This window comes from Agrilus planipennis, unplaced genomic scaffold (assembly GCF_000699045.2).
Source record: "Agrilus planipennis isolate EAB-ADULT unplaced genomic scaffold, Apla_2.0 scaffold35, whole genome shotgun sequence".
NCBI lineage: Eukaryota > Metazoa > Arthropoda > Insecta > Coleoptera > Buprestidae > Agrilus > Agrilus planipennis.
Genome location: NW_020438957.1, coordinates 1,546,880 through 1,567,640, shown reverse-complemented (window position 1 = coordinate 1,567,640; position 20,761 = coordinate 1,546,880). Strand labels below are relative to the sequence as shown.

At 33.8% G+C, this 20,761-nt stretch overlaps 6 protein-coding genes across 9 annotated transcripts in view; 5 read left to right on the top strand and 1 right to left on the bottom strand.

The window, feature by feature from the left end:
• Nucleotides 1-20,761, bottom strand: part of LOC108744785 (POU domain protein 2-like) — a 124,033-nt gene that overhangs the window by 68,711 nt on the left and 34,561 nt on the right. The window lies entirely within an intron of this gene.
• On the top strand, nucleotides 982-3,455 carry LOC108744787 (cytochrome P450 9e2). The gene is made up of 6 exons (XM_018480703.2): nucleotides 982-1,244; nucleotides 1,490-1,653; nucleotides 1,732-2,063; nucleotides 2,117-2,579; nucleotides 2,780-3,043; nucleotides 3,107-3,455. Exons 1-6 carry the CDS (start codon nucleotides 1,048-1,050, stop codon nucleotides 3,298-3,300), a joined length of 1,614 nt encoding a protein of 537 aa, XP_018336205.1. The 5' UTR covers nucleotides 982-1,047; the 3' UTR covers nucleotides 3,301-3,455.
• On the top strand, nucleotides 3,938-6,790 carry LOC108744788 (cytochrome P450 9e2). Of its 2 annotated transcripts, none has more exons than XM_018480704.2 (6): nucleotides 3,938-4,203; nucleotides 4,587-4,750; nucleotides 4,864-5,195; nucleotides 5,636-6,098; nucleotides 6,159-6,422; nucleotides 6,495-6,790. In XM_018480704.2, exons 1-6 carry the CDS (start codon nucleotides 4,007-4,009, stop codon nucleotides 6,686-6,688), a joined length of 1,614 nt encoding a protein of 537 aa, XP_018336206.1. In that variant the 5' UTR covers nucleotides 3,938-4,006; the 3' UTR covers nucleotides 6,689-6,790. The 2 variants fall into 2 exon arrangements, with proteins under 2 accessions (XP_018336206.1, XP_025830871.1); XM_025975086.1 differs by having other exon boundaries at nucleotides 3,939-4,214.
• Nucleotides 7,111-10,540, top strand: LOC108744789 (cytochrome P450 9e2-like). Its single transcript, XM_018480705.2, has 6 exons — nucleotides 7,111-7,679; nucleotides 8,649-8,812; nucleotides 8,893-9,224; nucleotides 9,286-9,748; nucleotides 9,964-10,221; nucleotides 10,277-10,540. The coding sequence occupies exons 1-6, from the start codon at nucleotides 7,480-7,482 to the stop codon at nucleotides 10,459-10,461; spliced, it is 1,602 nt and encodes a 533-aa protein (XP_018336207.1). The 5' UTR covers nucleotides 7,111-7,479; the 3' UTR covers nucleotides 10,462-10,540.
• On the top strand, nucleotides 10,841-13,261 carry LOC108744792 (cytochrome P450 9e2). Of its 2 annotated transcripts, XM_025975087.1 has the most exons (6): nucleotides 10,841-11,092; nucleotides 11,228-11,391; nucleotides 11,447-11,778; nucleotides 11,840-12,302; nucleotides 12,634-12,891; nucleotides 12,956-13,261. In XM_025975087.1, exons 1-6 carry the CDS (start codon nucleotides 10,896-10,898, stop codon nucleotides 13,138-13,140), a joined length of 1,599 nt encoding a protein of 532 aa, XP_025830872.1. In that variant the 5' UTR covers nucleotides 10,841-10,895; the 3' UTR covers nucleotides 13,141-13,261. The 2 variants fall into 2 exon arrangements, with proteins under 2 accessions (XP_025830872.1, XP_018336211.1); XM_018480709.2 differs by lacking the exon at nucleotides 11,228-11,391 and having other exon boundaries at nucleotides 11,009-11,092.
• Nucleotides 14,033-16,636, top strand: LOC108744790 (cytochrome P450 9e2; the record flags this gene model as incomplete). The annotated part of the gene is given in 6 exon segments (XM_018480706.1): nucleotides 14,033-14,537; nucleotides 14,596-14,759; nucleotides 14,990-15,321; nucleotides 15,469-15,925; nucleotides 16,158-16,421; nucleotides 16,516-16,636. Coding segments are annotated over 6 exon segments (1,535 nt in total), but the record flags the coding sequence as incomplete, so codon positions are not given.

Here is a 20,761-nt window from a genome sequence, read left to right as displayed (position 1 = left end):
CAGATTCAGACCAGGTACCCGGCCCATCACCAGTGAAAACGAGATGAAAATTAATACTACTAAAATATTCAAAACATTGAAACAAGAATTGAAAAGCAAAATGCTTCTAATTTACATTTACTTAATAAACAATTGAATAAACCATATCAGATTATGTTAAGTATTGTACAACTTTCCAGTAAATTAGCTTTTTAAAGCACACCTCTATTAATGTGGGTGTAAAAATAAGTTTTAATCTGTTTTTTACACATTTATAAGTTGTTATCTTTTAATGCATTTCAACTATATCCAGCGTCTTATCAGTTGATGCCATTGAACCGTAGTTAAAACAAAGTTTTGATCATAAAGCGTTTACATTCGTATATCGAATTGTTAAAAATAAGCGTGTTCCTATACAAATTTTTATCATTAATTTAAAAAATATATTCATATATAACGGAAATTCGAAAAAGTTACTGTTGTAAGTACAGGGCGTTGTCTAAATAAGATAGGTAAGCAGTAGATAACACTACGAATTATTAAGTGATGGTTTGTTTTGTGTTTGTCTTAATACACTTGCTAATAAAGACATATACAAAATAACAAATGTTTACTAAAAACAAGACCATATCAGTGATTAACGAAACAAAAATTTGTAATTACATCAAAGCAGTTTTCAGAACTGATACATCACAATTAATAATAAATGAACAAATTCAAATTTTGTTTATCCAGACGGGTAAGATGACATAACAAANAAATAAGGAAGATGAAATCTAATACTGCGACATGATACGTAATTATCTAATATTTACTATTTTGAAGGTCATCAATAATTATCTATTTTATGTTGTGCTACTCGCGTCATTCTTGATAATATACAGAGTTTAGACGAATATAAAAGCCGAAATGTTGAAAGAAACTGTACAGTAAATAATATTTACTAATGTAGGATAACCCATCAACTTATTTTCAAGGTCTCGGGCAGTTTCTTATTTACTATAAAAAGCGTACAACTGCGTTTAAGTCGGCTTTCATCAAGTGCAATTGCAGCAGTACAAGTGCAATATGTTTCTGTTATTAGTCCTCGCGGTGTTAGCGTTATTGTACTATTTGTACATCAAACCTTTGTGGTATTGGAAAAGCAGAAATGTCCCGTTCGAAAATCCTGTTCCTGTATTTGGAAACATGATGAAACCTACTTTCAAACTGGAACATATCATCACAGTTATTCAGAGGATGTATAATAACAGCAAAGATTCACCGTAATTATTCCAATCTATTTCATGGAAAAAGTCAATGTCTAAATCTTATTTGTTCAATAGAAAAATGTTTTACCATGTTACATTTAGATTTTTGGATTGTTCAGGTCCTGGACCTGGACTAGTTAAACAATTTATGGTCAAAAATTTTATAGTATCTATTCCAGCACCTGTAATTATGTAGTTTTATATGCTTCATTGTTACATACGTGTGCAGGCCCTTATCTCATCTACATATTTTATTACAGATATTTTGGATTCTTGAACTTTCAAAACCCAATTTTGGTTTTAAAAGATCCTGAACTAATTAAAAAGGTGACGGTTAAAGATTTTGATGTTTTTCCACGCCACCGTGCTATGGCCGACGAAAAAATCGACCCGCTTTGGAGTAAAAATTTATTTTCGGTTCAAGGCACGTATTTCAGAATATTTCACAGCAGACTAGTGTAGCTAATTTTTTTTTGTTTTCTTAACTTGTTGTCGTTTTTAGAAGTTCAGAAATGGCGTCACCTACGAGCAACTTTATCTCCTACATTTACAGCCAATAAATTAAGAATGATGTTTGATTTGATGCAAGAGTGTGCCAAAAACTTTACAAAACACTACCTCCAGCAAGAAGATGAAGTTGTTGAGGTGGATATTAAAGACGCCTTTCGGCGTTATGCTACTGATGTGATTGCAACAACTGCTTTTGGAATTACCTGTAATTCAGTGAAAGATCGAAACAATGAATTTTACATTATGGGCTTGGATGTTAGTAATTTCAATGGCATTCGGGCCTTAAAATTCTTTTTGTACAGCAGCAGTCCGGCTATATGCAAAGTATAAACTTAACGGAGTTTTAGTATCAAATGAGAAGAAGATTCTCTTTCCAGATACTGCGGCTTGGAATTTTTGGCAAAACCGTTTCGAATTTCTTCAGGAAAATTGTGTCAGATAATATTCGAATGCGTGAAGAACAAAGTATCGTCAGGCCAGATATGATACATCTCCTAATGGAGGCAAGAAAAGGAAAGATGAAGAAAGAAAAACCGGAACCTGTAGACCTAGACGTAGATAGTTTTGCAGCAGTAGAAGAATCGGAAATGGTAAATAAAGAAGCTAGCTGGCAAATGGAAATTACTGACGAAGATATCACAGCTCAGGCAATGGTGTTCTTTTTAGGCGGTTTCGATACTACATCCAGCATGATGAGCTTTGCCATTGCGGAGCTTGCTGTAAATCCTGAAATTCAACAGAGATTAAGAGAGGAAATAAACGACGTGGTTGAAAGAACAGGGGGGAAAATAAAGTACGAAGATATTAACCGTATGAAATACTTCGACATGGTTATATCAGGTATTTTCTCATCGACTTCTTCCTGGGCTGCTTTGCGGTGGTTCCATCGAATTTTCTGTGATATATTTTAGAATAGAAGAATTCTAACGGACAATGGCAAAACAGCCTGGGAAGCAGTTTATAGTAGGGATGCACTTGGTGGTGGTTTTGCGGGTACGCGGTTATCCGGCCCATCTTAAAAATTAAAATTTTATTTTAAGAAACATTGAGGAAATGGGCTCTTGCAGTCTTTCTGGATAGACAGGCTGTAAAACCGTACACCATTTCGCAAGAAAATGGAAAACCCGCCTTACGAATCGAAGAGGGTGATGTGATATGGATTCCTGTTTATTCTATACACAGAGATCCCAAATACTATCCGGATCCGGAAAAATTCGATCCAGAAAGGTTCAGCGATGAACGCAAACATGAAATAAAACCGTTTACTTTTCTACCTTTTGGAACAGGTCCAAGAAATTGCATTGGTAAGACTTTTACGATAGCAGGCATTACTTAAAGAGTTAATTTTAATATTATGGTCATTTAAGGTTCAAGATTTGCACTCTTGGAAGCCAAAATCGCTTTGTTCAATATTCTAATCCACTTTGAGGTCGTTCCAACCAGTAAGGTTACGCTGCCTTTAAAGTTAGATGAAAAACTATTTATGCCACAAATTGAAGGCGGATTCATATTTAGTCTAAAGAAGATAAAAACAAGTTTCGGTGATTATCTCATAAGTTGAATAAGAATTTTAGAGTAGATTGTATGAATTTTGTGATAAGTTATTACAAGTATACTATTGTTGAAATATGATAAGGAAATAGTAGGTACAAATTACCGATATTAATTGTATTTGAAAACTGTAGTAATAAGTTATAAAATAAACATTTCAACGTATTTTTGTATAAAGACTTTTTCAGTTCCAAGGCCTTGCTTTGGTCATCACTAATAATGAAATGCCTATGGAGTAAAATTAAAAAAAAAATATATAATACGGAAATGCAAGAAGTTCCTTTGCTTTTTCTGGTTTTAAAAAACTTTGAAACTTACGCTAAAACTTAATTTCAGTCACTATTAGGTGAAATTATCCAATATTTATTGCCACAAAATCTATTTACCTAATTGTTTTCTATTTTCATTGTTGTATATTCCCGTCGTAGTTTTGATAATTTACAGATTAACATAAATATCGACGAAAATGATGCAAGGAATTATAAATACTGAGACAGTTGTTTATTTATACACATAGTTAATGTGATACGTCTTATCGTTTTCTCGTGTAATTTAAAATAATATACCTATCATTTAACATTTATCTAGGATAACTAACCAATTCATTTTCAAGGCTACCGGCAGTTTATTAATTACCATAATAGGCATGTAACTACTGCGTTTCAGTCGCTTTTCATCAAGCTCATCGGTCGCAATTGCAACAGTACAAGTGCAATATGTTTCTGTTATTAGTCCTCGCGGTGTTAGCGTTATTGTACTATTTGTACATCAAACCATTATGGCATTGGAAAAGCAGAGATGTCCTGTTCGAAAATCCTATCCCTGTGTTTGGAAACATGATGAAACCTACTCTAAAAATGGAACATATCACTACACTTATTCATAGGATGTACAACAACTACAAAGATTCACCGTAATTCCTTGGTCATTATTTATAATGCTTTTACTATGTACATATAATAATCCTCAAATTTTAAAAACATTGCTTTACTGTGGATGTTAGTAGAGTCTGTTCACTTAGAGAAAGGTACACTAAGTACGCGGACTATCCTAACGGGCGTAACTGCAAGCAGTCACTTACGGCGTTAGTGACTTATTACGGTTGACTTTTGTTAGGAAAAAATATATACACACAACCAACTTTAACTACTGGATTTACATCTGATAATGACTGACCGGCAATCCCCATGCCTACAAACAATATTTGTTTGTGCTCATCGTTAACGCTGTACCTTTCTCTAAGTGAACGGACAATAAAAAGTAGCTTTTATTCAAATCCATTTTACTGCTTTACAGATACTTTGGAATTCTGAATTTTCAAAACCCAATTTTAGTTTTAAAAGATCCTAAATTGATCAAACGAGTCATGGTGAAAGATTTTGACGTATTTTCCCGCCACCTCGCAATGGCCGATGAGAAAATCGATCCGCTTTGGAGTAAAAATTTATTTTCTATTCAAGGTATATACGTAAACCTTAATATTTATTTATGAGACTTCAGAGTCTCAGAACCTTTCAAAATATACTAATAATGCCAAAAATTTTTTGTTTTCGTAATTTCTTGTCATTTTCAGATGTTCATAAATGGCGTCACCTTCGAGCAACGCTATCTCCTACATTTACAGCTAATAAATTAAGAATGATGTTTGATTTAATGCAAGAATGTGCCAAAAACTTTACAAAACACTATCTCGAACAGGAAGACGAGGTTTTTGAGGTGGATATTAAAGATGCTTTCCGGCGTTATGCTACTGACGTAATTGCAACAACTGCTTTTGGAATTACATGCAACTCATTGAAAGATCGAAACAACGAATTTTATATAATGGGCCTGGACGCTAGTAATTTCGATGGCATTCGGTTTCTTAAGTTTCTGTTGTACAGCATAAGTCCTTTACTGACAAAGGTACGCATTCTGTAAACAAAATTCTTTTGGCGGGTTGCGAACAAAACTCCTGCGAGGGACGGAAATTGCGCGCGCAAGTTTTATCGGCGATTGTCAAATGTAATTCAATTAAGTAATTGATGTAAACGGAAGTATAACTTTCCCGCGTGTGAATAAGTATGAGTCATCTCTTTTTAGTGATCATAAAGCGGTTGGACACGCACTTCCATTCTTTCCTATCTTGAGCATTTCCTTAAAACTAGAGCATCCCACATTCTTAACTATTTGTGAACAGTAATTTAATCTAGTTCTACCTCTACTCCTCTTAACTCCCGTTTCTGCTTCTAATATGCCTTTGAGCAGTCCTTCATACCTGAGAAGGGGTCCTACCAATCTATCTCTTACTTTTAGTTGTCTTAGTAACACTTTTAAATTTATTGCTATATAAAGTGATTTTCTAGATACTAAGACTGGGGATCTTTAGCAAAACAGTTTCCAATTTCTTCAGAAAAATAGTCTCCGACAATATCCGAATGCGCAAAGAACAGAACATCATCAGACCCGACATGATACATCTTCTAATGGAAGCAAGAAAAGGAAAGTTGAAGAAAGAAAAATCGGAACCAGTAGATCTAGAAGCAGATAGTTTTGCGGCGGTAGATGAATCAGAAATAATAAAAAAGGAAACTGACTGGCAAATGGAAATTACTGACGAAGATATCACAGCTCAGGCAATGGTGTTCTTTTTAGGCGGTTTTGATACTACATCCAGCATGATGAGCTTTGCCATTGCGGAGCTTGCTGTAAATCCTGAAATTCAACAGAAGTTAGACAAAGAAATAAGCGACGTCTTCGAAAATACGGGAGGAAAAATAAAATATGAAGATATTAACCGAATGAAATATCTGGACATGATCATATCAGGTATTACATTAATTAATTGGCGGGCGATTGCTTCACACAGATAAAATTATAATGTTTAAGAAACGTTGAGAAAATGGACCCTCGCGATACTTTTGGATAGGCAAGCCGTAAAACCGTACACTATTTACCATGACAATGGAAAACAACCTTTGAAATTAAATGAAGGTGATGTCGTGTGGATTCCTACCTACTGTATACACAGAGATCCCGCATATTTTCCAGACCCCGAAAAATTCGATCCAGAAAGGTTCAGCGATGAACGAAAACATGAAATAAAACCATTTACTTATTTACCATTCGGAGCGGGTCCAAGAAATTGTATCGGTATGATGCTTGCAATATATGTCACTGTAAACAACTTTCAATTAATAAAACAGAATATTTTTGTTGCTTAAGGTTCACGATTTGCACTTTTGGAAGCGAAGATTGCTCTGTTTAGCATTCTGATTCATTTTGAAGTTGTGCCAACTAAAAAAACTATCCTGCCTTTAAAGTTAAATGAAAAAGCAGTAACACTGCAACTTGAAGGAGGATTCATATTTGGTCTTAAAAAGAAGAAAGCAAATATGGGCAATTATCTAATATGTTGAATAGAATTTTATGGTAGAAAGTACCTACCAATTTCGTTATAATTACATTAGGTTTATATAGAAATAATAAACTTACACCAATAAATTATTTATTAATATTAACAGAAGTTTGTATTTGAAAATAGAAGTAACACATAAGTTTAAATTGGACTTGTAATAGTACCCTTAAACCGAGATAACAATGCTCTCAGAGACGCTGAAAGACTGTGAGACTGGAGAGAGACTGAAAATTTTTGTCTAGGGTAAGTCTCTACTAATTATTTTTGTCATATTTTTCATGTATCATACAAAAAATAAATAAAATTGGATCATTCTATTTCTAGTAAAGCAGGACATGCCATAATTTTGATAATTTGATCGGTTTGGATCAATTATCCTGGATATTCTGGTAGTGCAAATGTGGCGGTCGATTTATTTTTAGTTAATAAACAATAAACACTTCACAACATGATGCAATGTTGTTACTTTCAACTTGGGAAGGCCGCTTTCAATCGAAAATTCCAAACACACTATCGGTTGTGTACTGTTCATACTTAATCTACGTTGATATGCGACCAGATAAAAACTCGGACGACAAAGTTAAAAATACATTACACTATAAAACATCAAGCGCATCATCGTTTCTCGCTTTAAGTGGCAAATATTTAAACAAACTGACCCATGGTTTCAAGGCTGGGTGTTGTTTACACGTCTATCTCTTATTAATCACATCAACCGGTTATTGTTCCGATCTTTAGTTTGTGTTTTAAGTGAGTTACTGCTGACGCTACGTAGTGTGTTTTAAAAGTGCAATGTTTTTGTTAATTATTGCTGCAGTGTTCGCGTTATTCTTGTACTTTCTGTACTTCAAACCGTTATGGCATTGGAAAAGTAAAGATGTTCCCTTCACAAATCCCGTTCCTGTGTTCGGGAACATGGGAAAGGCAATTTTCCGAAAGGAACACATGATGACAATCGTAAAAAATATTTATGACAAATTCCCAGATTCCCCGTAATTATTTAATACGTTAAAAGTACCAGTAGAACCACCCCTGTTAACCTGCCATCTCGACAACGGTTCCCAATTTATTCTGGCTATAGAACCCTGATTGATCTAACTTTTCTCGGTGGAACTCCATCTCGATAGTAAAAAAGTAAACCGACGGTAATTTCATTTTACCTGTTTGCTTGCACTGTCGGAACCCCTGGGACCCTTGCATGGAACACCAGGGTTCTGCAAAACACCACTACCACTGACGTATGTAATATGTATGCCAGGATTTTATTATACATTGAAAAACAGAAAGATAAGAAGGATGTAAAATGTACAAATTAACAATGATATCATTTTATTTTCTTTTGTTTTTGAACATTTCTCGAAATTTTAAGAGCTAAAAATCTCCTTCGTCCTTTTCTTTTTTCTCATTAGAACGGCTAATCCGAAGGACAGGTAATGCCTGGCCGATTAACAGGGGTTTTACCTACTAATCCTTAGACAAAAATTTTTAGTCTCTCTCCAGTCTCTCAGAGTCTTTCAGCGTCTCTCACGGTCTTGCACAGTCACTTAGTTATTGCCTAGGTGTTTTTATGGATCTCTCACAGTCTCTGTATGAGAGACTCGAACGATAAAATTGTTAATTCAGAGATTCGAGTCTCTCACAGAGAGACTGCACAAATAAAACTGAAAAATTGAGAGACTCGAGTCTCTCGTAGAAAGACTGGGATCTTTGAAATATGTTGAACGTAGAAAAGTTTAACAAAGTCTATCGAGACACCACTTATTGAGAGATTCGAGTCTCTCGTTCAGAGACCCTAAACAGTTTTTTTTGACAATCTTTCGACAGTCTCTCTCAGCGACACCAGAGAGACTCGATGAGAGACAGAGACTCGAGTCTCGCTTTCAGAGACTCTGAGATACTGAATATTTTTATCTCGGAATGGTAAAACAATGCTAAAATAAGTACTTATGGTAACTTTACAGATGTGTTGGATTTATCAACTTCCAGCAGCCTATTTTAATTATAAGAGATCCAGAATTAATTAGAAAAATTGCGATCAAAGATTTTGACGTCTTCCCTGGTCACAATGCTATTGCCAGTGACGACGTTGATCCACTCTTGAGCAAGAATTTGTTCTCAATTCAAGGTACCCACATACGTAACAGCAAAAGAAAAAACTTTGCGTTAATGTTTTGATTAATATATGTAATCAATTGTCATTTTTAGATACGCAGAGGTGGCGTCATCTTCGAAGCACACTATCTCCGTCATTCACAGCGAATAAATTAAGACTTATGTTCGATTTAATGCAGGAATGTGCTAAAAATTTTGCCAATTACTATCTTCAACAAAATGATGAAGTTATCGAGGTAGACATGAAAGATGCCTGTGGGCGCTTTGCAACGGATGTTATAGCTACCTCTGCGTTTGGTATAAAAAATGATTCATTACAAAATCGAAATAATGAGTTTTATCTAATGGGAAAAGATTTTATCGACTTTACTGGGCTAAGAGCAATAAAACTTTTTTTATTCGGTTCCGCTCCAAAGCTTATGAAGGTATTTTCATTAGTGTAAAGTACATTCTTAAGTAGTTGTACAGATACTACAAATTTCGTAGATTTTACGAATAGGAATATTCAATAAAGAAGTTACGGATTTTTTCCAAAACATTGTATCAGGAAATATAAAAATGCGTGAAGAACAAAACATTGTAAGACCAGACATGATAAACCTTCTGTTGGAGGCAAGAAAAGGTAAGTCTAAAAACGAAAACACCGATCCTGCAGATGCCGAAGCAGAAGCTTTTGAATCAGAAGAAGAATCAGAAAGGACACAAAAGGATGCCACTTGGCAAATGGAAATTACTGACCAAGATATCACAGCTCAAGCGCTGATATTCTTTTTGGGTGGCTTCGAAACGACTTCTACTATCATGAGCTTTGCATTCGCCGAACTTGCTGTAAATCCTAATGTTCAGAAAAAACTGAATGAAGAAATAAATGGGGTGTTTGAAAGAACAGGAGGGAAAGTAAAGTACGAAGACATTCAGCAAATGAAATATATGGATATGGTTACATCAGGTATTACTTATATGACCACATAAGGTGTCCTATCATGTTATCTCTCGTTTTTCTAATTGACTTTCACAGCGGTCTCTGTTCTCCTACTTTTTCTAATACCTTCTTATTTCACATCTTTCCCATCCATGATATTTTCAATATCCCTTTTGATTGCCTTTCATGTGATTGTAAACAGAATTTCAATATCTAGGATTAACTAAGCGATAATATTTAAGAAACCCTCAGAAAGTGGTCAGGTCTGACGGACAGAAAGGCTGTAAAATCATACACCATTTACCAAGGTAATGGTAAGCAACCTTTAAAAGTCGAAAAAGATGATATGATATGGATTCCCATGTACGCTATACACAGAGATTCCAAGTATTATCCAGATCCGGAAATTTTCGATCCAGAAAGATTCAGCGACGAGAGAAAACACGAAATAAAACCATTTACCTACTTACCATTTGGAACTGGTCCAAGAAATTGTATAGGTGAGAACGTTTGTAAAATATATTTTTTCGAAAAAGTATGTTTTTGTTATTTAAGGCATGAGGTTTGCCCTTTTGGAGGTAAAAATCGCTCTATTCAACATTCTACTTCACTTTGAAGTTGTTCCAACAGGGAAAGTGAAAATACCTCTCCAGCTAGACAAAGCTCAGTTTTCGCCGTACCTCGATGGAGGATTCATATTCGGACTTAAAAAGAAGAAGGCGAAAGACAAGAAATTATGAGAAAAATACACAGAAGCAGCGTTCCTACAGGACTTCATTCGAAGTTGAAGAGAAAACGATTATGATTTATGTCTTATAAGTATGAAATGTTAAATAAAAAGGAAAATAAACATAACATAAAACTATCTGTGTTAACTTCTTTTCGGTAAAGATAGTTAGTTGGATGGGCATATTAATTAAAAAAACATTTTATTTGGATTAGTAGCTAATGGTTTGTATTATTAAAAGCTTCGCTTTCGCGCATAATGCAAAACACATCACATTTTTTTTTAATAATGCAATAAAAGCCAGAGTATAAATTAAACCATTACATCGATACACTTATTTCATTCCAAGGTCGGAAGTTGTTTATAAAAATTATTTCTCTATTATGTTGTAACAAACGTGTAGGATTCAGTCAGTTTTCGACGCGCATCCGTTACAGCACTAGCACGATGTTTTTGTTGTTATCTATTGTGGCTTTTGGGTTAATATACTATTTGTACATTAAACCCTTATGGTATTGGAGAAGCAGAAATGTACCATACGAAAATCCCCTTCCAATATTCGGGAATATGGTAAAACCTATCTTTAGAAGGGAGCATATACTGTCAGTCTTAAACAGGATTTACAGAAAATTCCCAAACGCACAGTAATTATTACAACAAAATATCTTTTTACTAATCTTTTATTTACAACTTGTAAAGCAGCTACTAAAAAAATTGTCACAAGATTGAGGTATTTATTACGTATTTATTTAAATTCCAAATATTTTATAACATTGCAGATACTTCGGGTTTATTAATTTTCATCAAACAGTATTAGTTATAAAAGATCCAGAATTGATTAAAAAGGTAACTGTTAAAGATTTTGACGTTTTTCCTCGTCATAGAGCGATCGCAAGTGATGATATTGATCCACTGTTAAGCAAAAATTTATTTTCGATTCAAGGCATGTAATAACTATTTCTTTAAAACAACTCGAAGTGATTGGAATTTTCCTTTAGACATTCACAAATGGCGTCATTTCCGAGCCACATTGTCACCATCTTTTACATCTAGTAAATTGAGGATGATGTTCGATTTGATGCAAGAATGCGCTCAAAATTTTGCGAATTATTTTCTTCAAAAAGGAGACGAAATCATTGAGGTAGACTTGAAAGACGCATGTCGACGTTTTGCAACTGATGTTATAGCAACTGCGGCTTTTGGAATAACGTGCAATTCGTTAGAAAATCAAAATAATGAGTTCTACATAATGGGCAGGGATGTCACTAACTTCGGTAGAATTAAAGCTTTAAAGTTTTTCTTAATTACTACCAGTCCCGCGCTTATGAAGGTATCATTAGTAATGCCTTCTAATTATTATTAATGCATCAATCATGCCATTAAATTTATAGTTTCTACGGATTGGGCTATTCGGCGATGAAGTCACAAAATTCTTTACTAGAATAGTGTCAGATAATATACGGATCCGCGAAAAACAGAATATTGTAAGGCCTGACATGATAAACCTTCTTCTGGAAGCAAGAAAAGGGAAAGCCAAGAAGGAAAGACCAGAACCTAAAGATCAAGAATTAGACAGTTTCGCAGCAGTAGAAGAATCCGAAATAATCCAGAAAGATGCTAGCTGGCAAATGGAAATCAGTGACCAAGATATAACAGCTCAGGCCCTTATATTCTTTTTGGGCGGTTTTGAGACGACTTCAACAATGATGAGCTTTGCATTCGCTGAGCTTGCTGTAAAGCCTGAAGCTCAAAAAAAGTTACATAAAGAAATAGATGAAGTGTTTGAAAAAACCGGAGGTAAAATCAAGTATGAAGACATTCAACGAATGAAATACATGGACATGGTTACGTCAGGTACATAAAAATATTAAGACCAGGATTTTAAGCGTGTTTAGTTTTTCGGGTTGAGGAGAGCAAGGATAATAAATATCAGAAAAAGTGCTTTGTGTGTCATTTACAGAATTTACTAAATTTAATGTAAAGTAACATTTGTAATTCATTCTACGATTTAAAAACAGTTTCATAAAAATACGAACAGTCCTGAATATTAAACAAAAAGCTCTTTAGACACATTAATATCTGCTTTTGGAAACACAATAACTTTATATGAAGCTACTTTTCATTAGTTGTTTTTTAGCGTATTGATATACGTTGTGGTATGACTTACCAATCCATATCATTTAAGAAACCTTAAGGAAGTGGCCTGCATTTTTGGACAGAGAGGCTGTAAAACCATACACTATTTCTCAAGATAACGGAAAACCACCTTTGAAAATAAAAAAAGGAGATATTATATGGATTCCTGTTTATTCAATTCACCATGATCCTAAGCATTTTCCAAACCCGGAAAACTTCGACCCAGAAAGATTTAGCGATGAACGAAAACATGAGATAAAACCATTTACTTATCTGCCTTTTGGAATGGGTCCCAGAAATTGCATTGGTAAAACGTTAACAATACAGGGTGTCTTGTAAATTGACTAATTATAACATTTTTGTCATTTAAGGATCAAGATTTGCCCTTTTGGAAGCAAAAATTGCCCTTTTTAATATCCTACGACATTTTGAAATTGTTTCTATAGGTAAACAAACTGTGCCCTTTAAGTTAGATGTTACCCAGATAGGACCGAACCTTCGTGGAGAATATGTATTCGGTCTTAAGAAAAGGAACCTGAATGCAGTTAGTAATTAACAAAAGACAATGAATAAATCAAATATAGGTTATAGATACATAAGAGAATTGGGAAATTGGCAGAACACGTAATATTTATATTCATGTTTTATTAATAAAGTAGAAGCAATGCTTAAGTTGACAGCGAGCAATTATTTACTTGTACCTTACTTTTATTTGTTCACAGTGACAATTCATTTTTATTTAATAGGTTTTCAGTAAATGACTAGGGGAAATAAGAATAAATACATATGTATTTACACGATAAATAATTATTAGGTACGACTAATTAGATAAATCAAATACTACCTATTAAATTTTCCATACATGCTTAGGCAGTCTCGATATGGGATTTATAAATACTGCATCGGATTTTAAAATTACAATATTTCGGAAACGGAAGTTTCAAAATTATAAGTGACAGACAAAACCTTTACCTTATTTTCGTTTTAAAACTGACCTAAACCAACCGAACTCTCACAGTATTTTGAACAAAGCTCTAGGCTGCATTTAATGGAATTAATTATCTCTATCTATCGTCTATTGAATGTGAAGCGGTCGTATGTCTACCGCTTCAGTTTCGCGACTGTGTGTCACCGGTCTTAATAATAATTATTGTATTGCATTTACGTTTGCACATGAACGGACTATAAATGTGAATAAAAACACATCGCTGAATTTATAACGCGTACGTTGATGACACTGATTAGGCGACAAATAAAAAAATTAAGACTATGAAGTTGACATACAGTAGAAACTTGAGTAATAATCACCTCCTGAATCGCGACTGGGGCGGTTAACTAGATAAACGCTCAACACAAATTTAGCAATAAACCTTTATAGACCTACGTATCATTATTAATAACAAAAGTGTGCTACAATAAACGTAAGATAATAAGGTGTAAAAGCATGCATGCTTTACAATATAAATCGATCAATTTCTTGAAGCGGAAATGTTACGTACTTTACGGAAAAGTAAGACCTGTGCTGATGCATTTAGATAACATTATTATGATTTTTTTTGACTATTCTCGATTAATGAGAGTGACGGTTGAACGACTGCCGATTAAAATCGAGATTCCACTGTAGGTATCTATTTCATTTCAAGGCCGAAAGTTGTTTACGTTAATTATCTTTTCATCATTGCGCTCATTGCATCAAACTAATATAATTTAGTTTTCATTTGAGGTGTGCATCGCTTATAGCAACAGTAGCTCCGCAATGTTGTTTTTATTAATTTTTGCGGTGTTAGTGGTACTGTACTATCTGTATATCAAACCGTTCTGGTATTGGGAAAGCAGAAATGTACCCTATCAAAATCCCGTTCCGCTATTCGGGAATATGTTTAAACCTATATTTAAAAAGGAACAACTGATATCAATCGTTCAAAATATTTATACAAAGTGCCCTGATTCACCGTAATGTGTAATAACTTATGTGTATCTACATATTGAACAAATATTAAATTTTTTACAGATACTTTGGCTTTATAAATTTTATAACTCCAATTTTAATTATAAAAGATCCAGAACTGATTAAAAAGATCACAGTTAAAGATTTCGATGTGTTTTCACGTCACCGAGCTTTTGCTAGTGAAGATATGGATCCACTATGGAGCAAAAATTTATTCGCTATTCAAGGTATTTAAATTTCGTGTCACTGAATCTATTTAATTAATGTGTTCATTTCTTTACTGTATAATTAAAAAATCCGAGCCAATCAGGGGCAAAACAAAATTATCATAACAAAACCAACACCGACGTTTCGTTCCTAATTTGAGGTCTTTTCATGACTGCAATGAAAAGCCTCTTTTTTGCCTCTGATCGGCTCTAATTATTTTACTATTTCATTAACATTTTCGCTATTACAGATTTTCATAAATGGCGTCATCTCCGTGCAACATTGTCCCCAGCATTTACAGCCAGTAAACTAAGGATGATGTTCGACTTGATGCAAGAATGTGCGAAAAATTTTGTGAATTACTATCTCCAAAAAACTGAGGACGTTATTGAGCTAGATGTTAAAGACGCTTGTCGGCGTTTTGCAACTGATGTAATCGCAACAACTGCCTTCGGGGTAACTTGCGATTCGTTGAAAAACCAAGATAACAAATTTTATTTAATGGGCAAGGATGTGACTAATTTTGAAGGCATTAGGGCCTTAAAAATTTTTGTGTACAATAGCTGTCCAAAGTTGATAGAGGTAGGTATTTCGAGTACAAACTACTAGAACTCCAACAGAATTCTGTTTTGAACGGTAGTGATAATCTTAAAAATAAAAACAAGGAAAATATGTTAATTCTATGAATTTCAACAAAATTCAAATCCAAAGTAATTACATTTTTTATAGTTACTACGTTTAAGCATATTCGGTCCACAAGTTACAAATTTCTTTACAAAAGTAGTATCAGACACTGTCCGATTGCGTGAAGAGCAGAATATCATTAGACCTGACATGATACATCTTCTCATGGAAGCAAGAAAAGGCAAGCTCAAGAAAGACAAATCGAACGATTTGGAAGTAGACAGTTTTGCAGCAGTAAATGAATCAGAAATTGTGCAAAAGGAGGTCGGAGGTTCGACGCAAATTACTGACGAAGAGATGACCGCACAAGCTCTGATATTCTTTTTTGGAGGTTTTGATACGTCTTCTTCGTTGATGAGCTTTACTTTTGCGGAACTTGCAGTAAATCCTGACATTCAAAAGAAATTATATGACGAAATAAACGAAGTGTCGGAAAGAACAGGAGGGAAAATAACGTATGATGACATTCACCGGATGAAATATCTGGACATGGTTACATCAGGTAATTATTAACGTGATGCATAGAATGAATTCAAATTACATTACATAAGTCTAAAATTTTAAGTTTTCTGCGCGAAATTTGCAGAAAAATATACGAAAGCGTTTTTATTTTTAAATAATCGTAGATGAATACCGAGACCTTTGTTACATATGTGACACCTGCGACCTACTTCCTAACAGCGTTAAGTTTCATATTTTTACCTTGTATAAAATTTTGGAATAAATTATTTCAGAATCATTGAGAAAGTGGACTCAGGGAGTTTTTTTGGACCGCGAGGCTGTAAAACCGTATACCATTCCCAGGGATAATGGGCAGCCACCTTTAAAAATAGAAAAAGGGGATCTTGTATGGATTCCTGCGTATTCTATACACAGAGATCCCAAATATTTTCCAGAGCCGGAAAAATTCGATCCAGAAAGATTTAGCTATGAACGAAAAAACGAAATAAAACCATTCACTTATCTACCATTTGGAGCAGGTCCCAGAAATTGCATTGGTAAGATGCCTGATGGTTGAGAGTATAGATCAGGTGCCAAATTTGGCATCAGAATTTAATATAATACATTAATAACAACAATTTGGTATTTAAGGTTCTAGGTTCGCTCTTCTCGAATCAAAAATTGCGATATTCAACATCATACTTAATTTTGAAGTTGTTCCAACAGGGAAAGTAACGATTCCCTTAAAGTTGGACAGTCACAAAATCAGCCCACAACTCGAAGGGGGTTGTATATTCGGATTTAAAAAAAGAAAGACAAAACAAAATTAATATTTTTAAACAACCCACAGTATTGGTTGGTGTATGGTTTTTAGATAAGTAAATTTACAAATTATTTTTTATCTTTTATTAAGTAAGTATTAAAAATTCTGTATCAATAATTAAATTTTTTGCGTAAATTCTCCTTGACGCAAATCAACAACAATTAAAATTAAATGGTTAATTTAATAAATTACAATTTAAGTTGCTGACATGTAAAACACTTTTCCATAGGCTAATTGGATTTAATAATAAGTATCTTGAAAATTACAAATCATATCATAAAATATATAATTTCAAATGTTCAAAGTTCGATAAATGCGTTATTTTTTGCAGCAAAGTCAGAAAACAAGTCAGATAATTGTTGAAACAATTACTGGAACAAAGTAAAATATGCAACTAAAATTATTAAAAAAATACCAAAAAACTTTTGAATACAATAAAAGAAGAAAGGTAAAAGTAGTTATCATTCTCCGTGTGCAACTTAAGTAATCTTGTTTAGCACTGTTAAATCGACGAAATTGTCTACGGCGTGCTGATGAGATACAAAGAAATCGGAATCGCGATCTGTTGCCTTCAACAGATCACTGATTAAGAACTTTTGTTGTAAACGAAACCGGTTCAAGAATACAGTCTTGAATATATATATTTGTTTGTAGATTGCGCGGGGGTGAAAAAAATAATTTCCATTAGCGAAATCAATTGATATGGAGCGCACACGCAACGAAATAATAAATAATAGGTCATAGCTCATCGCCTCTTATGGTAATTATTTATTAAGGACGTGGACCGTAATTGTGTGTATTCAGTATATCACTGGGGCCCCCCCGATTAATTTGCAGTAAATCATTAGCATACGAAGCAGGATAGCTCGCGATTGAGTTCATGCAAACGGCGGCGGCTCGCAGAACGAATAAATTCATATTTCGCAATAGCGCGGGACTCCTTTTAAAAACTCTATCGTGCACACAAACCATAAACTTGTCGGCGATATTCATCAATGTCTACAGTTTAATCATGATTCCGTAATTTAGTTTTATTAATATACAACTACTGCTAAATTATATCGCCTATACACATTTTTTTTTTGTTTTGGCCCGTACGATGTATTTATACAAACACACAGACACAGCGGTTGCGAGTATACTTAATTGAATGCAGGCGTTATGAAATTGCAATTATTATTGCAAGATTCGATATTGCTAGACATGTTATTCAAAATATTTTATTACTTTTTACCGTATTACTTTTGTTTTTAAGAAGTAAACGCTAGTTCATTCAAATAAAACTGCTCAAATGTGGTTTGACCAGTGCATTAAGGGTTAGTCAATATGTCTGCAATGGAAATCGGTGAAGCTGTCTCCTCTGATAATACGATAATAATAATAAAATCGTAACATATATCCTGTCAAGGAAATAGACCAGGGCTTCGTGTAGGGCCTACCAACCTATCTAAATTCAATTTTATATATCGTGATTTCTGTAAAAGACATGGCTCTAAATCTGACTTTCTCATTTTGAAAATTAGTGCACCAACAGAATGCAGATTTTTTAAATTTATAATTTTTTTTTTCTTTGGAAATGATTGTTCATTTTTATTTCAAAGGTTACTTTGGAAGGATGTGAAAAGATACGCTACTGCGATCGTCCGTGCATACATATGTATGTATTTAGTTATTATTACAACAATTTGAAGCTGTCGAAGTGATGCAAATGTTAATTATATAGTTATTTCTCAAGTTTCTCTTGCACTAGTAGGCAATGGCACGTATGGATACGCGTGTGTATGTAAATGCTTCTGTATTAAGTGTGTACATGCGTACGAACATATCTACTAAACTGTTTTAAATGGTTGTGGTATACAATTAAAGGTATACGTAACTGAGTTCGTTGAACAATAATAAGCAATTTAATACGTTATATCAAATTAAGGCTTTCTGCTTCATAATAACCACTGATTTTATCAGTCCCTAATTTGAATGAAACTTACTTATTATTTATTACATATGCAAACCATTCCTCAGCGGAAGCTTAAATAACACGAATAGTTTTAAATTTATACGATCATCCATTGGCGAAGAGAGACAGACTTCCTTCTAGAGAAAAACTCATATTATATTATGAATAATAATTAATTCTGGCATACTCGTTAATAGACCAGTTCAAATTGCACATGCCAATACATTAAAAAAAATGGAAATCCAGAAAAAGAGGACACTACGTTTTAATTTTTCGATTTTATTGATCGCGATTTCGAATTTATTTATTCTCATCAGCACGCCTGAATAGTCTACGATTTAACTGAAATATTGACAACTATCGAAAATTGGAACTAAAGTATTACAGACTACTGGAAAAGCACACAAACCAACAGTAATTTAGATAGGGTGTAACTGACCCTTATGGTGTAATACAAACAATTCGTTGGATTATATGCAGATATTACAGGATAAAAATTAAAGATATATACTGCATCAATAATATTTTAAAATCAGAATGAAATTTTGACGACTGTGCATAATTATTGTTGATTGTGCGTCAGTAACAAAGTTTGGATACTTTGTAAAATGGTTACATCTTTTAGATGGCATAGATAGCGCTTGAATAATTATTTTGTGACTAAAGTGCAAACCACTGCAAAATCACCCAAAACAATATCTACTACATGGTTTGTGCAGTATCTACAATATTAGGTTAAAGTGTATATTATAGTTATTGTAGCGGTACAAAACGACCAACCAAAATACAATTTTGGCAGATAATACGGGGAAAAAATATAAAATGTATCATCAGTATCTCAATAAAATCAAATGATGTGTATAATTTATGTTGCTTGTTTCTACTGTTAGTTATGGGCTATTCGGCGATGAAGTCACAAAATTCTTTACTAGAATAGTGTCAGATAATATACGGATCCGCGAAAAACAGANTGGTAAATTCGGCCACCTGTCATCGCCACTAGAAGTGTACGAACGGCCTTATTTGTATATGACAGTTGTTTCGCCTAGCATTGACTTCTTCAGACTTATTTTCAACTGCATACAACATTTTAGTTATTATTACGACATTAGAATATTATAATAGCTCCATAATTATTATAATAATACGTACATAAGCGAAATTTTGTGCCAAGGTTAACACAAATATATTCGTGCTCAAAAAACTAATTTAAATATTAATTATTGTTTTAAAATGCGGGTCGGCCACCGTCCGGCTTGTTCCCTTCAAAAGAATAAGAAAAATCCGTTGCTATCTCTTTTTGTATAACTAATTATACCATTAACGTGGTTATTCATATACGAAACTCAGTTAAATCGAAATACACATATATATGTACTAAGAAGTTTGTTATTTCCTATTACTTCTAACACTTACTTTTTTGCATGTGAATGCGTTAAGGTTGTTCAAATGACGGAATTGTCTAAAATATTAACCAATTTATATCGTTTCTACCGACTATTACTGAAATAAATTCTAAACGAAATTTTTGTTTTCATTAAAAATACTAATTAATACGAAAGTTATAATCAAAAATTGTTATATTTGATCAAAAGAATCACGTAGTATACCACGTAACCGATAAAAACAATTCTACTTTTTTTAATCACGATAAAGGGGTAGGCAAATTGTTTTAAAAGGGTTACTAAAAGTCGGTCAGATATGATTTCATAGTTGCATTTCGGCAAGTATATTAGATAGCGAGGTAGTCCACAATCTCAAAGAACCGATGGAAGGCCTACCTGAAAGGATAATATATGAGACAGCATTGTGTACTAATGATTAGTGCATACCCCCTAGTGCGACGCGATGTTGGCCGGTCAGAAATAGAATCATCTGTATATGTATTATAAATATTAGTATCTTTTAATAAATACACGTGTTATAACGCGCTACCACATCACTCACATATGCAAAATTTTGGATGCAATATCTCTCGGCTAATTTAGAAATTCGAAAGAAAGGGTTAGAAGCGTTCGAAATGTGGTGTTATAGGCGGATGATGAGGATAACGTGGGTAGAAAAGGTTAGAAATGAAGAGGTATTGGAAAGAATAGGAGAACAGAGGACTCTATGGAAGT

What these genes read in the sequence shown, in the direction of transcription:
- LOC108744787 (XM_018480703.2), top strand. Translation starts at nt 1,048, where the DNA reads ATGTTTCTGTTATTAGTCCTCGCGGTGTTAGCGTTATTGTACTATTTG. An exon ending in AATAACAGCAAAGATTCACC is followed by an intron (nt 1,245 to 1,489) that starts GTAATTATTCCA and finishes ATTTTATTACAG; the next exon opens with ATATTTTGGATTCTTGAACT. An exon ending in GCAGTCCGGCTATATGCAAA is followed by an intron (nt 2,064 to 2,116) that starts GTATAAACTTAA and finishes TTCTCTTTCCAG; the next exon opens with ATACTGCGGCTTGGAATTTT.
- LOC108744788 (XM_018480704.2), top strand. Translation starts at nt 4,007, where the DNA reads ATGTTTCTGTTATTAGTCCTCGCGGTGTTAGCGTTATTGTACTATTTG. An exon ending in TAAGTCCTTTACTGACAAAG is followed by an intron (nt 5,196 to 5,635) that starts GTACGCATTCTG and finishes GTGATTTTCTAG; the next exon opens with ATACTAAGACTGGGGATCTT. An exon ending in GGGTCCAAGAAATTGTATCG is followed by an intron (nt 6,423 to 6,494) that starts GTATGATGCTTG and finishes TTGTTGCTTAAG; the next exon opens with GTTCACGATTTGCACTTTTG.
- LOC108744789 (XM_018480705.2), top strand. Translation starts at nt 7,480, where the DNA reads ATGTTTTTGTTAATTATTGCTGCAGTGTTCGCGTTATTCTTGTACTTT. An exon ending in GACAAATTCCCAGATTCCCC is followed by an intron (nt 7,680 to 8,648) that starts GTAATTATTTAA and finishes GTAACTTTACAG; the next exon opens with ATGTGTTGGATTTATCAACT. An exon ending in CCGCTCCAAAGCTTATGAAG is followed by an intron (nt 9,225 to 9,285) that starts GTATTTTCATTA and finishes CAAATTTCGTAG; the next exon opens with ATTTTACGAATAGGAATATT.
- LOC108744792 (XM_025975087.1), top strand. Translation starts at nt 10,896, where the DNA reads ATGTTTTTGTTGTTATCTATTGTGGCTTTTGGGTTAATATACTATTTG. An exon ending in AAATTTATTTTCGATTCAAG is followed by an intron (nt 11,392 to 11,446) that starts GCATGTAATAAC and finishes ATTTTCCTTTAG; the next exon opens with ACATTCACAAATGGCGTCAT. An exon ending in CATGGACATGGTTACGTCAG is followed by an intron (nt 12,303 to 12,633) that starts GTACATAAAAAT and finishes ATATCATTTAAG; the next exon opens with AAACCTTAAGGAAGTGGCCT.